The sequence below is a fragment of the Sorex araneus genome, chromosome 10, assembly GCF_027595985.1.
Source record: "Sorex araneus isolate mSorAra2 chromosome 10, mSorAra2.pri, whole genome shotgun sequence".
NCBI lineage: Eukaryota > Metazoa > Chordata > Mammalia > Eulipotyphla > Soricidae > Sorex > Sorex araneus.
In genome coordinates, this window is record NC_073311.1 from 38,355,109 (window position 1) to 38,371,114 (window position 16,006).

At 39.4% G+C, this 16,006-nt stretch overlaps 1 protein-coding gene across 1 annotated transcript in view; it reads left to right on the forward strand.

Moving 5' to 3' along the window:
- Positions 1-16,006, forward strand: part of CFAP54 (cilia and flagella associated protein 54) — a 330,907-nt gene that overhangs the window by 143,160 nt on the left and 171,741 nt on the right. The window contains exons 37-39 of the mRNA XM_055118311.1: positions 3,912-4,135; positions 4,236-4,371; positions 8,972-9,080. Of these exons, the coding sequence (XP_054974286.1) occupies positions 3,912-4,135; positions 4,236-4,371; positions 8,972-9,080 (469 nt within the window). The remainder of the gene's footprint in view (positions 1-3,911; positions 4,136-4,235; positions 4,372-8,971; positions 9,081-16,006) is intronic.

Consider the following 16,006-nt stretch of genomic DNA (forward strand, 5'->3'; position numbering starts at 1 on the left):
CATGGTCCTCTGAGTCCACTGCCAGGAGTGATTCCTGAGTGCAAAGTCAGGAGTAACCCCTGAGCATCGCTGGGTGTGACCCTCAAAAAAGCAAAAAAAAAAAAGGATAGAAATAAAACTGAAAATGTAATCATGAAATAATATAAACCCAATGAAAAATTAGCAAGCACATGAACACACTGAGTTAAAGGGCTTATAATATTTCTTGATGTAAAATATGTGACTCCAGTAACATAACAGATAGGGGTAAATAAAATTAAATTTCAACAAGATATTTTACAAGTTATTTAAATATAAAGTGGTATAGTATTCAGTTTCTGTATAATGTGATAAGGATGATTTAATACTTAAAACCCAAAGCAGAAGACTACATAATAGTCAACTAAAGAAGCTGAAAAAAAGGAACAGTGGAACAAAACATATGGAACAAGTAAAAACAATTAGGGTATAATAGGTCCCACACAATAAATCAATGATTATGTTAAACATAAGTGGACTAATCACTGTTACTGTCATCCCGTTGCTCATCGATTTGTTCGAGTGGGCACCAGTAACGAGTAACGTCTCTCATTGTTAGACTTATTGTTACTGTTTTTGGCATATCCAATACGCCACGAATAGCTTGCCAGGCTCTACTGTGTGGGCGAGTTACCCTTGGTAGCTTGCCGGGCTCTCCGAGAGGGGCAGAAGAATCGAACACAGGTTGGCTGCGTGAAAGGCGAACGCCCTACCACTGTGCTATCGCTCCAGTCCTCATAGAGGGCTGGAAGTGTGTGTAAAAACACAAAAAAGTAAACAGAAAGGGGGACACTGCACTGGGGAGGTTGATGGCGATGATGAGGCAGGTGAAGGAAGGAACGGAGCCAGGCTGGTTGGTCTCAGTTGCAGTTTATTCCATTCCCATCTCCATTCTCCTCTGATTCTCCTCCTGCTTCTTCCTCCCCCATCCTACTTCATTCTCTTTCTCCTCTGGATCTGGATGTGGATCTAGCTTCTCCAGATCTTGCTCTTGGACTTGCACTGGGACTGGCCAGGGACAGGCCCCGGGACTGGCCCTGGAACTAACCCTGGGACTCGACCCTAGCCCACTCTTTCAGCCTAGTTAAATCCCAAGAATGAGGGGTTGGGGCTTACACATAGATGTGGTTACAATCAATACGGGGTAAAGTTATATCCCTCAGGGGATGCTCCTTCTAGGACAGATACTCTTTCAGCAGGACACCCGCCCAAGAGCGGAATCCCATGGGTGTGTTTCTCCTCTCTTTGTCCAGCTAACATATAAGCATTCATATTATTAATAATTTTGTATGGACATAGCAAGAGATGCATTAAGCTTATAGAATTGCTCTCCTGGGGTCATCTCGATCTCAGACTACAGTGCTCAGGCCAGATTAGTCTTTCCTATCCCTAGCAGGGTCCTAGTCTCGTCGTTGCTTTTGGATCATGACATGACATACCCATGACCAAGCTTTTAACATATAGTTAAGCAGTAGGCGCTGTGGCCAGGCCCATCTCAATGCCAGGGTTACACATAACTCACCGCTTGCCCTGGGTCCGTCCCGTCCCTCGTCGGGACCCTGCTTTTGGGGGTGCTAGGAAGTAAGGGCAGCTGAGGCTTAAGTCGAGAAAGCAGATGCCTGGGAGTGAATAATATTTGAAGCCAATTAAATCCCATGTCACCAAAGCATATTAACAAATGTCTTTCTTTGTCCATACAAAAAGGATATTGTTTTAAAGTAAACTATTCAAAAGACATAAGAGAGGACAAAGACAATATTTACTTACAATACAAGTTCACTGTCCTAGCAAGGTCTGACTTTACAGATTAACAGAATTTGATTAGGGGAAGAGCTGAATGACTAGTTGGGGAAGGGAGCATAGAAGTGATAACAAATAAACAAAGGAATGGGAGTGACTCGGGAGCACTTTGATGGGTGTGACTGATATACCTAAGCTCCTAGTGGCAAGCGGAGCAGGACATACCAATGTAGTCTAGAATTGTTTAGAGATTATTACCAGATAAGCCCAAACTCTGTGGCAAGGGAGAAAGGACAAACCAATGATATCCAACAGAAGTGGACTATCTCTCAGGGGGAAACTCCAAACAGTAATAGTGAGTTTTTTTGTTTGTATGTAATCAAAGTAAAGATAAAGTAAAGTGAAATTTACCAACTACACAGGCGGGGGTGGGGGGCTGGGGGGTGGCGGGGGTGGATGGGAGGGAGGTTTACTGTGGCTCTTGGTGGTGGAATATATGCACTGGTGAAGGGATGGGTGTTCGGGCATTATGTAACTGAGACTTAAGCCTGAAAGCTTTGTAACTTTCAACATGGTGATTCAATAAAAAATAAATAAATAAATAAATGTATCTTTGTCTACAGGGAACCACTCTGAATACAATGAAACAGTGAAAATAAAACGATAGAATTGTACCATAATAAAAAAAAACATGTAATATCTGATGAGGCTATGATAGTTAATAAATATAGTCACCAAATCAGGACATATTTTGAGATAGAAAAAGGGCTACTTCCTAATTAGTAGAGGCTCATTTAATCATGAGTACAGCATAAGAGTATACATAATATAAATATAAAAGATTAAAAATATATTCTGGACAGCCCAAAACTGAAGAGCCTCCTACTTAGAGAATCATTCACGTTTTTGCTATCCCAAGGCCCTGAATCCAGGAGATAAGGTATTAAAAGTTACTTTTGCAGGGTCCTTTCTATTTTTCTCCATGCCCGTCTTTCAATGGCTGTTCCTGAGTTATAGCCTGGAAATTCAAGGTTAAGCAAATAGACATAGTCATGCCACAGATTTGTGCTGCTGGGATTCTTCCTGTGAAATCAATAGACTATAAAGATGGAGCTCCCAGCTAAATAAAATAGACTCTATTTAGCATATCCCATTTCCCAAGCACTATGTGAAGGAGAGATTCCTGGAGGTCACATATACCACCCCAATTTTTATGCCTATACCACTTGACTTTAAGTATACATGTCACATTTCACAGCCAGGTAGTCCATGGTCTCTTCCAACTCTCAGGACTTTGACTTGGCAGAGAGGCTTCCCGTTCTATAGCTTGGTTGCAACCTTCCCTTCCTATGCATGGAGTTCCCTTAAGGCTAGCTCTAAGCTTGTGTGACCCGCTACTGTGGCAGGACGCTTAAGTGAGCTGCAGCCTAGTCCATAGGTAGACCTGAAATTCTTGCTTTGTCTCAAGAATTTCTAGGGGTCTTTGGGAAAAGGAAAACATGTTAGTTGCAAAGTAACTCTTTAGGCAGAAGCGAGACTTCCTAGAAGGTTTCCTTTCTTCATATGGCAGCAAGCCCTCTGCACTTATCTAAATCTGAGTTAAAACAAAAAAATCCAGTTACACTAGTTGCACTTCCAGCGCAGCACAATCCACAAGTGCTTAGAGGCAGAGGTAAGTTCAACTAAATAGCTGTATTTATTTATTTTTGGTTTTGATTTTTGGCTACACAGCAGTGCTCAGGGGTTGCTCCTGGTTTTGCACTCAGGAATAACTCCTGGTCAGAAACCAAATGTGGTGCGAGGAATTGAACCTGGGTCAGCCACATGCAAAGCAAGCACCCTACCTGCTGTACTATTGCAACTGGTTAACTTTCATCATCATCACTGTCATCACTGTCATCCTGTTGTTCATTGATTTGCTCGAGTGGGCACCAGTAACATCTCCATTGTGAGTCTTGTTGTTACTGTTTTTGGCATATTGAAAACGCCACCTGGTAGCTTGCCAGGTTCTGCCGTGTGGTTGACTTTAACTCATAATAATAAAAAATTCATCTTTTTTATCCTGTTATGCACCAGCCTTGATAATTTTATCATTTACTTTTTATAAAAAGTTAGAAATAGAATTCAAAATCACAATTATTTTCAATATGCAGGTTATGGAAGAAAAGGAAGAGTTCAGTGTTCCCAGCTGCTATGGAAATATTAGGACTGATAATGGTGGTTCTAGCCTTTCGTTTGAGCAACCTCTGGATGATGTGAATATGGCTGACTTGAAATGGATTCGTGACTATGTATTAAAATCTCTGGAACTTTTGTATCAAGTGGAAAAATGGGAAACATTAGTATCACTTGCCATGCAGTTCAATGCCCTTTCACAGTAAGTACTGCTATTAGGGTGAAAAATGACAGACTTCATTGGGAAAAGCTGGGTTTTCACTAACGTTTGCTATTTTGTGTGCATTTTTCCACCTGTCTAGTGAGAGATACACAGAACAAGTGACACCACTCTTGGTGTATGCACAGCACCAGCTTCTACTAAGAATAGACAGGTGCAAGGACCCAGATATTACCCAACAAGCTTGTGTAAGATATGAAGCTGAACATGGAGAAAAGGTGAATGTGACTATTATTTATACAGTTGTGATTTATAATTAGAAAACACAAAATTCAAAGATTTAGGAATAAGATAAGATCTATTATTGCCACTTAAGCATTTATCACTCAAATCAACTGCCCCCAAGCATGTTTTGTTTTCTCTTCCTTTAATGGAATTTACTTTTAAAAATGAAATGAGAGAAAAAAGTAATTTTAGGTCAAAATTTTAATTTTTGACATTACTATATTTATAGGGCTGGAACGATACCACAGCAAGTAGGGCGCTTGCCTTGCCTGCGGCCGACCCAGTATCGATTCCTCTATACCTCTTGGAGAGCCCAGCAAGCTACCGAGAGTATTCCACTCACATGGCAGAGCCTGGCAAGCTACCCATGGCGTATTCGATATGCCAAAAACAGTAACAATAAGCCTCACAATGGAGATGTTACTGGTGCCCACTCGAGCAAATCGATGAGCAATGGGATGACAGTGATAGTGATACTATATTTATACTAGCATTATAAAAATATAATTAAAAAGTTTTTCATAGAGGAGTTGATTCATAAAGACCAAACTTATTTGCTAAAGTTTCATGAAAATCATGACAGATTTGAATTAGGTGAAGAAAGAGTAAAGCAAAATATCTCATTTATTATTGTAACAGACACATATTGACAATCTGTTATCAGAGCTTCTGCTGTTGTTACATGTATCTGTGCCCTGCACAAGGGTTCCTGCAGGCATGAAGGCTGAACTCCAGTTCTCTGCCCCACACACCAGGCTGTCTGAACATCAAGTTGCAGCCAAATAATGAGGATCCCATATTTTTCCTCACATAGGTTCCTTAGGGTACAGAGGCAGCCTGGCCTCTGGAATGTTGTCTGTAGCTAAATGACGGTCTGAAGTCCTTAATGGAGTTTCGCTTCAGATAGGTAGGGGTAGGACCAGATAATAAATGTGTAAAAGTGTAGAGATTCTAGATCCTTATAAATTTTCTGAAGAAAATAAGTCAATGGGATAGAAATAGACTGAGGTGGGAGGTAGTGACCAACAGGGATGATGAGGAAGGTGGAAGCATCTCATGAGAAACCATGAAAAAGGAAGATCAAGGGCAAAAACCCTGAGGTGGGACAGAAACAGCATCTGAATGACAGCAGTGTGAGGGCCAAGGCGAGGGAAAAAGAGGAGGCAGTTCCTTCTGAAGTTTTATTTGCTTTTGCTCCTTTCCCCATTGTCTGAATATTAGTGTGTCCCAGGTATTTTTTTGTGGTTTCCCTATCTTCTCTAGTCACATACACTCTTGCAGTGAGTTTATTCAGTCTTGTCTCTGAATACAATCTTTCATTTTTAAAAAAATTTTGGGGCCACATGGCTGGTGCTCAGGGCTTACTTCTGGCTCTGTGCTCAATAATCACTACTGGTGGGCTCAGGGGATCACATGGGATTGAGTCTGGGTCAGCTATGTACAGGGCAAATACTGTACCCAATGTACTATCTCTCAGGTCCCCAAGTCTTTATGTTAATTACTGTTAAAAATTATACCTTCAGGTTAGACCTTATCTTTAATTTTGTATTGACGTATCATACTGCTTATATCAGTCAGGATTTGATCAGAGAAGAATTATTAGTAAGATATCTAACTACTCATTCACTCATCACCTATGTCTCACTTATTATAGCATATCATTATAAAGATCAGTCACAAGGAATTGGCTTATATGATCAGGGGAACTTCTTAGAAAAAAGTAAAACCCTCAGGGCATGCATTAGAATCATATGCAAGAAGGAACCCTACAGGTATGGCCAATAGCTGTTATCATATTGATAACATGCCCTTAATGAGGAAGAACCCAGGGAAGAAAGAATCATTGTAGGGAATCAGGTTTCTATTTAGAGCTTAGATCTGGTGACCAGGATGTAAAATGTCTTGTCCCCAAATCATGAGACCCTGGTATATGATTGGGCATATACATACACTTCTTGCCAGTTTTCTGTTGTCCCTCTGCCTATATTGCATGACCTATGAATGATTGTTTTTATTTTCCTTCCACCAATTTACCCGATTTTCTACCCACCTCCTCAGCCCACCCTGCTAGCAAGTACAAACATATTTTACCTCATATTGCCTGTTATAAAAAGTAGCAAACAGAATTGTAAAAACATAGATCAATACAAATCAATTTGTGATAATTCTTATATCTTGTAATGGTATTACTGAAGACATTGGGGATTTACTGATCTGGTGGATGCTATTTGAGCTTTCTGTGTAATAACAATAACGCACTGCTCATTGAGCTTGGTGGGCTTTGATGCAACTTTCCCATCAGATTTGCTCTGTTCCTCCTGGACTCTCAGTACTATGAAATTTGGACAACTATGTATGCTCCTAGGCCATGCACTCCTGGAGTTGTAGAGCCCACACTTCTGGGGATAGAAAAGAGGGAGGAAAGGAGGGAGGGAAGAAGGGAGCGGAGGAAGGGGAGGGAAGAGTATGAGGGAAGGGGGAGGGAGGGGAAAGAGGGAGGGCAGGAGGGAAGGAAGGAAGGAGGAAGGAAGGAAGGAAGCAAGGAAGGAAGGAAGGAAGGAAGGAGGGAGGGAGGGAGGAAGGAAGAAGGAGGAAGGAAGGAAGGAAGGAAGGAAGGAAGGAAGGAAGGAAGGAAGGAAGGGAAGGAAGGAAGGAAGGAGGGAGGAAGGAAGGAAGGAGGAAGGAAGGAAGGAAGGGAAGGAAGGAAGGAAGGAAGGAGAGAGGAAGGAAGGAAGAAGGAGGAAGGAAGGAAGGAAGGAAGGAAGGAAGGAAGGAAGGAAGGAAGGAAGGAAGGGAAGGAAGGAAGGAAGGAAGGAGGGAGGAAGGAAGGAAGAAGGAGGAAGGAAGGAAGGGAAGGAAGGAAGGAAGGAAGGGAAGGAAGGAAGGAAGGAAGGGAGGGAAGGAAGGAAGGAAGGAAGGAAGGAAGGAAGAAGGAGGAAGGAAGGGAGGAAGGAAGGGAAGGAAAGGAAAGGAAGGGAGGAAGGAAGGAAGGAAGGAAGGGAGGGTAGAGCTGGGAAAATTTGGGGGCGGTGTCCTGATGAGATTCAGTTGTGGAGCTGGGCTGTTTCTATGCCAGAAGATGTTAGATCTGGGTGCGGGTTTTTTGGCCTTCTACAGGAAGGGGAATCTGCTGCTCTCCATTTCGAGAAGGCCAAAATTTTCAACCTCGAGTTTACCTGGAAAAATTTAGCAGCTTGGAATTTTTTCCAAGATACTTATATTAAAAATAATTTTTAAAGATTTAATTAAAGAACTGTGATATACAAAGTTATTGATAGTTGAGTTTTAGACATATCTTCTAGCACCACCAGTGTCAACTTCCCTCCCCTGGGGCCGTGGCAGAAAAGAGGTTCCCAGCCCTGAGTGTAGACCGTCAGTATTCCAAGGATTCACTTCATTAAGTCAGGCCCACTGAGGATAGACAAGATAAAGTGAAATTATTGGGGAATTTTAATTATCTGCAAAATCCTTTCACAATGGCACTAGATAAGTGTTGAACGAATAACTGGAATGAGGTAGATATATGTGACAAAATGGTTGCTTCCTTTTGTCTTCATAGCACAAAAACAATTTAAACACTTGAAATGCAGAGAAATACCCTTCAATATACATATTGATTTTTTTCTCAGTTTTCTTAATCTTTGATAAATGCCACCACCTGCGGGAGGACTTCCCTTACTCTCTGTCTAAAGTGAGGTGCTGCGGCTCCATTTCTCTTGGCAGCACCTACAACTCTAGTGTACTGCAGCATGTACTGCTCTATTTTATTTTTGTGTCTCTAAAGCTGGTGAAATCAGTTTGCTGAAAATAAGGATTTTTGTATTTTCTTTTCTATTTTGTTGTTGGCAAACTTGTCTTTGGAGCATAGCACATAATAGGGCTGCAGGATGAAGAGATATTCAGTGAAGCTGGAGAGGTGGGAGATGAGGTCAAATAGGCTTATTTGTAGGAAGGAATTTGTCTTTTCTGAGACTCTTTGCATCTTACTGTGGAGTATCTACCTATAAGGGACAATGAAGAGCCAGCATCTACACCAGATTGAGGTCTTAGGGGAGTCATGTTTTGAAAAAGATTTTATTTAAAAACAACAGGAGTAGGGAAACAATAAAATCTTGAATCTTTAAAAATAACTTTCTTCTGATTTTTTTTAATACCTTTAAGGCCTAGAAGATAAATTTTGAGAAGACTTCAGAGGAAGTTAGGTCTATAAAACTTCACTGGAGAAGTTTAAATAGCATTAATTATGAGTAGGGTAGAAAAACTACCATTGGAAAGGCAACCTATATTTTAAATATGCTTTTACTTACATAATGGAAGATATATTTAGACTAGTGAATTTACAAAATATCAGAAAATTGTATTCTAATTGCTCTACAGAATTTTGATGATGCTCTTCCAGCTGTGTTATACAAAAGAAATATGAAAATTATAGCTGCTGTTTTTCTTAAAAATTCTCATGATTGACTGCTACTCTGTTAGTTTTTATCCAAAGACTCATTTTATACCCCTTCTTTTTGTCATAAGTGAAAAATAAGGTAAACATTTCAAGTAAGCCAAATTTGTAGCTATATAAATAATTTTTCCTTTTTAAAGATAACCTACAAGAATTTCATTGGAACGCAACTTAAGATTAGGCCTTCAATCAAGAAAGATTTATCGCCAGCAATCATCAAAGAAATTACACAAGATTTTATCTATTCAGGTCAGAACAAAGTTTACCATGAATCATTTTGTGTGTTATTTAAATCAGGTTTTGGTATTATTATTTTGCAGGTCAAGTATTCCAGAATTAAAATGTTTGCAAAAATCTCTATTGCTGGATTGTTTTATTAGAAAGAATTTATTTGATAATTACCATCATGTGTTACTTTTTATATGGCCCTTAGGGGTAATTAAAGCATGTTTTTAGTCTGTAGATCTAGTACAGGAGTTAAGACACTTGCATTAGAACCAGCCTTTCTCCCCCTTTATTTATTGAATCACAGCAAATTACAAAGTTACAAAGTTATTCATAGTTGAGTTTCAGTAGTGCAGTATTCCAATACCAAACCCTTCACCAGTGTCCACTTCCCTCCCCCAGTGTCCCCAGTTTCTTTCTCATCTAGCTGGCCTCCATGGTAGGCCTTTTCCCTTTTTCCTTTTTCTATTTAGGAATTATGGCTTATAATACTGTTACTGATAGGGTATCATGCATGTCACTTTGCCTCCCTTCAGCACCAGGGGAGTAGAATTGAAAATCCAGTAACAGTCCCCAGGGATATGGTCAGTTAATCTTTGATAAAGATGCAAAAAGTACAAAGTGGACGAATGGAAAGCCTCTTCAACAAATGGTACTGGGAAAATTGGTAGGCCACATGCAAAAAAAAAAAAATTAGCTTAGACCTTTTTCTAATGCCATGCACAAAAGTCAAATCAAAATGGATGAAACACCTTGTCATCTGGAAAGAGGCCTGGAGCGTGGCGGGGTTTGGGTAGTGGAGGTGGGCTGCCGGGGCTGGTTCCCTTGGGGTGGGGAGGGTTCTCACCCACCCCCTTCTGGGGCGCCCCGGGTGAAAACAGCCTGGCACGGAGTCCCATTCAATAGATAAAGGATTAATATACAAGATATAAAACACTAGTAGAACTTTATAAGAAATATACATCCAATCCTATCTAAAAATGGAGAAAAGAGATGAACAGGAGTTTCCTCAAAGAAGAAATACAGATGGTCAAAAAAATACATGAAAAATTGTGTCTACATCACTAATTGCCAGCCTGTTTTTGATCCCTAGCATTGTATATGGTCGTCAAGCTCTGAGTTCAAGGCGTGATCCTTGAACTCAGTGGTAGGAGTAAGAACTGAGCAATGCTGGATGTGACCCCCAAACTAAACCAAAACAAATTTAAAAAGTCTTCATTAATTTAATTAATAAATTGAAGAAATAAGAGAAGGGAAAATTGATGGTAAACATAAAAATGAGAATTTTTCAAATTGCCCTTTTACTTGGTGGCTTGCCAGGCAGTTTTCAGGGCTTACTCCTGACTCTGCACTCAGGGACTATTCCTGGCAGGCTTGGGGGATCATTTGGGCTACAGGGCATCCAACCTGGGTTTGCCTTGCGCAAGGCAAGCTTCCTACCCATTGTACTATGAATGACTTTTTGTTATTTTTTGTTTTGTCATGGCTCCTGAATAAATTGCATTTCTGTAATCAAGAAATCTTATTGGCTGGTTAAGTTGAAGTTCCTTAAATTAGAATGCAAAAAAATCATAAATCTTTTATTTTAAGCTGAGAGGACTTCTTGGGATACTGTGATAAGGAAGCTTGTAGGAATGTGGCAATAGAAGAATGTGGAATAGAAGTAATCCGTTCTTTCACTTCCATTTTTTGTGGTGTATCTGGTGTAGAAAGAGACATATATATCTTTATGCAGGCATAAATATATATCCTTTGAATATTCATTTGAAATATTAGGATTCTTTTGTATGTTATGAATTTGTTTTCAATATGAACGGCATATATTTGTTTATATACTCTCATTCATCCATGGGTCAGCTAGGCAGTCATTCAGCTATTCAGCAAATGCTAACTGAAGATATATCTTATAGTTCAGTGCTCTATTAGGTATCAAGGATACAAAGATGTATAAGGTGTGTTATCCAGGATGTCCCAGGGTCTGTTATCTAGGACTTTCTAGCCCAAATGAAGAAAACTAATAAGTAAACCAGAGATTGTAGTATAAAACAATCACATTTGTAGTAGTACTCCCACTGATATGAAGAATGTAGTTAATAGTCACTGGTTTTTACAGATTGCATGTAATTTAGTGGGGCCAACAAAAGGAAAAGGCAAAAGCTGCTAAAGTTATGAAGGTTGGCAGAAGTAAGGTGATGTTGGAAGCCAGGATCAAGAAATTTGACTTCTATCTGCAGAGTAGAGTGTCTTTAGTTAAAAGAATTGGAGAAGGAAAGAAAAAGAGAGGCACATAAATTTTCTGAAAGAAGCTTCAGTAGCAGCCTGGGGAATCTGTTCAAAGGCAACTCCAGGGAAGCAACTTCTGCTGTTGTGTGTTGTAGACACAGTGAGGGCCTGAAAAGTTAGAAGAGAGTGGACAGCTATGAGATAAAGGTAGAAGTTACTCACAAAGAGGTGGATGCTGGGTATGACGGAGATGGATGAGGATGGAGAAAATTCAACCTGCTCTAATTTCTACCTAGATGGATGTTAATGTCTTCCTTTTGACGGGAAAACTTAAAGAAGTGACATATGAGAGCACAAGTTACTTTGAAATTACAGTTTGAATTGCCTACCTGAGAAGTGAATGGAATAATCAAGCATGTGGGTGTCCTAGTACTCAGAAGGGATTTATGTCTTAACCTTCAATATATTATTGGTAGCGGTTAAAATTGGGAGCTTGTATAAAGTAATACAGAGTGATGGAGAACATAGGCCTAAGTGAGTATAATTTCCCAGAGAATTCCAGTGTCTAAGAAAGAAACTTTGAGGATCAAAATGGGCTAATCTATTAGCAGTAACAGACAGCTCCTCCAGATCACTACCACTGCACAGGGGAAAGTCTGGGGCTCATGCTACGATGCTCAAAGAGACTGAGCACTGAATTCATGCTTGTCCCGGAGTATGGACTCATCTTGGCATAAATCTCCATCCCTGTTTCCATTGCAGGAAGCAGAACCTTAATATACCTCCTCCCCCTGCCAGAAGAGTTGTCCTCTGAGGCACTTGTGGCTGAGTGGAGGCACAGTCTTTGAAACCCTTCATGTGAGCAATATAATATATGCTTAATGTGAGGCCTTTACATGGTTTGTATTATTTCATTATTACAATGTCTCCAAGAACTGTTATTAAGCACCACACATCAGTCACTCTTTTAAGTGCACTGTAACTATTTGCTTATAACCAACTAATGAGATAGCTTGTTACTGTCTCCATTTTTATTTTCTTCACAGGCAGCAGAAGTTTTTATTTTATGTTTTGTATTTTACAATTTTATGTTCATGGTTTTCACGTGAACCACACACTGTCTTTTAAAGGATGTATCTTGAAAGTGACACCCTGGGGCTGGAGTGATAGTTCAGTGGGTAGGGCATTTGCCTTGCCCATGGCCGACGTGGGTTTGATTTCCAGCATCCCATATAGTCCTCTGAGCACTGCCAGGAGTAATTCCTGAGTGCAGAGCCAGGAGTAACGCCTGTGCATCACCCATGTAATCCAAAAAGAAAAAAAAATAAGAACAAGGAAAAAAAAGAAGGAAAAAAAAGTGGCACCCTTTAATTCTGCTGCCATTTTAGTTCATCAAAATCACATGACTCCATCTTCATAAAGGGAGGAAAATGGGATTCTAGTCTGTCTTTTGAGGACAAAGAGATTCAGAGTCTGTGAAGAGCTCTAAAGTCCACCACAGGAGTAAACAGAGGAAGAACAGAATTGGAAAGGGATTGGAACATGTTATAAGAGATCAGGGACGAGAACTATAACTCATTAGAGTGACAGCAGCATGGCCAAGGCAAGAGGAGAATTTGAGGAAAAATCAACAGAGAGAGGTCATGTAGACGAAAGCAGGGTCATGTGAGTAGGAACTCAATATCTATCGTGCTTGAAGGACTATTGTCACTGACCTTTTTGCTATGACACCATATGGTCTTGCTGTAGCTGTTTCTCTTTCTTAATACTCCTCTCTTACCTGTCGCGCTGAAAAATCTCAAAGTGCCTGCAAATCTTTGTGTACATGTCATCTTTTCAATGACTCATAGTCTGGCCTTTCTACTTAAAATTGCACCTTTTCTTGTTTCCTCCCAGTATTTATTCTACTAGCCATTTGATTTTTGGTCAGAATCAACTCCCACAACTCTTTTGTTTGTTTCATAGTGTGTTTGTAATTAATCTGTCTCTCCTTATAAAATAGTAGTGCTGTGGATCATATATATTTGTTGAATGAATGCTTTTTGATATGAATGTTAGTAGCTTTAAAGAAATGCTGGGAAAGAAAGCAGAAGCATGTTGAATGGTGGAAGTTGTAGTGTTAGAAGTGCTGACTGATTGTCACCAGGAAGAGCGCTGTTTTTCAGGAAGCTAATAGTGACAGAGAGATGGCAGCTACTAGAAGGAAACATTTCACTCAGGAGAACTCAGAAATGTTATGTTTTTATTGTGTGTCTGTTTAGTACAGGAGAAAGGATGTTAAAGTATAATCAGTGGAGGGGGAGTACTTAAAGACTAGTATTTAAAAAAAAAAACTTTTTTTTTTATTAGTGAATCACTATAGGTACAGTTACAGATTTACAAACTTTCATGCTTACATTTCAGTCACACAATGATTGAGTACCCATCCCTCCACCAGCGCCTATTCTCCATCACCAATGATCCCAGTATCCCTCCCACCACCTCCGCCCCATCCCCCCAACCCCACCCCACCTCTTTGGCAGGACATTCCCTTTTGTTCTCTCTCTCCTTTGGGGTGTTGTGGTTTGCAATAGAGGTATTTAGTGGCCGTTGTGTTTGGTCTATAGTAGAGACTAGTATTTTATAGGAAAAACCTTTAGGGAATAAAAAAGACAGAGAATTGTTGCTGGGGCTTCACTTCAGAGAGGAGAGTGAAGCTCACCAAATGCCCTGGCAGAAAAGAAGTGAGAGAACAGCTCCAGAATAGGGAAGTCTGTTGGTGCTAAGAATAGGCATTGTAAGGGTTCTTCTGGGGGACTGGCGACTTACTTTGAGACTTCCTTAAAATACTTTCCTAGAGACTTCTGGTGTTGGGAACATCTTTCAAGTTGATCTGGTGGGATATCTCAGAAGGAATGTAGGAGAGTAAACTGGCCATTAAGGGACACAGAAGAAAGAAAAAATAGATATGTTCCAGAGATGTGTGCATGTATGGCTTAGTGAGGTTCTTCACTACAAGCTCATAGGCCTTATTTCTAATGACAAATCAGATTATATCCTCATATTAAACAGTAGGAATTCCAATAAAAAACTGGAATTCTTCCTTACCTTGACCTTCTCTGTCAAGCCTCCAAAGAACCCCTACCTAGAAATCCATCACTCATAATTTGATTTATATAATCTCCTCCATTCTAAAATAAGCTAAAAAATGTGAGAAAATATGTCAAGAATTCTTATCATTAAATAATGATTAATATCTAAAAGGGAAAAGAGGGGCTGTAATGATAGTACAGAGAGTAGGGTGTTTACCTTGCACACGGCTGACCTGGGTTCAATTCCCAGCATCCCATATAGTCCCCCGAGCACTGCCAGGAATAATTTCTGAGTGCAGAGCCAGGAGTAACCCTTGAGCATCTCTGGTGTGATCTAAAAATTAAGAATAAAGAAATAGATAAATAAAAGGGAAAAGAAAACAAATCTTACCCTGTAAGATTTTAGACCATGTGACTAGGTATATATCAGATGCAAGATGTTGGAAAAGCACTTTGCTTTGCCTGTTGTTAAAATCACATTTGGAATACAAAATATGATGAGTGATAGGACAGAAAGGAAGGTAGGTAGAATCCACCTTCAGTTGATCCTTTGGAATAATTCTCAGTAGGAGTAGGATAGTCATTTTGAGCAATGGTTAGAGAAAGAATATTTGAATAGTTAAAGCCTAAAAAAAAGTTTTTAAATTATAGTCATACTTTATTGTTACAGCACATTATTTAGCACTTTCCCCATCATTGGTTTCTTTAATTTTAACAATCTTGGAAAGTAGATATTATGCTTGTAAATGAGGAAATTGAACATTACTTGACAATAGTGAGCCTGTGACTCCAAATTTGGTCTGTCTGATGGATAAAACACTGAGAAACTAGACCTGATTATCATTTCCCCTTCTCATTTAAGACTTTATGTTTAATACCCAAGTAACATTCTTCTGTGTATCACATGGGGTAGCAGATATTTTATCTTATTGTGATACTATAATCATTTTTCGGTGATCTTGAATGCTAATTATAGGTTTTTCTTGGATTCATTACAGTTAAAGTCTTTGCATCCAATTCCTAACTCTTCCTTGAGTTCCTCTGAGACTGAGACCTACACTTGATTTAGCAGTCTTTTAAGGTGCTGAATTTTATTCAGAATCCTGAACTCAAATCATTAGCATGTTTATAGACATGTGGGGCCTTAATTATGCCTCTGTGACATGTTTGCAATTCTTTTAAAAGACCAAGTGTACTCTTGATGGTTGCCACACAATATTTTTGCTTTAGAGCACTGGAGGGTTTCTTTTTTCTTTTTTTTTTTTTTGTATCACAGTGTTTGGTGGTAATGCTTTATACATTTAATTCTTCAGAACAGATATTGTAATGCTCCAGTGCCTAGGAACATTTGATGTTCTCATTATTTAACAGCATTCTGTTCTCCCTCTAACTATTTAATAATGCATATGTAATTTGGTATTGTCTCTGTAGGATTTTGGAGAAGTGAGAATACCTCGCTTTATAGATTATTTTTGGTATGGGTGAGTAGCTATCCTGCTTGTTAAACTTCATGGGGGAAATAACTATGGATGAACCTTTTTTTTTTGTAGCTGTTTTTGCATTTCTGCCTTGGATCGTTTTATTTTTTGACCTTATTAATATTTAAGTTATCAGTGAAGGTCTTCAATATCTGGGTATGCTGAGATTATAAATCTT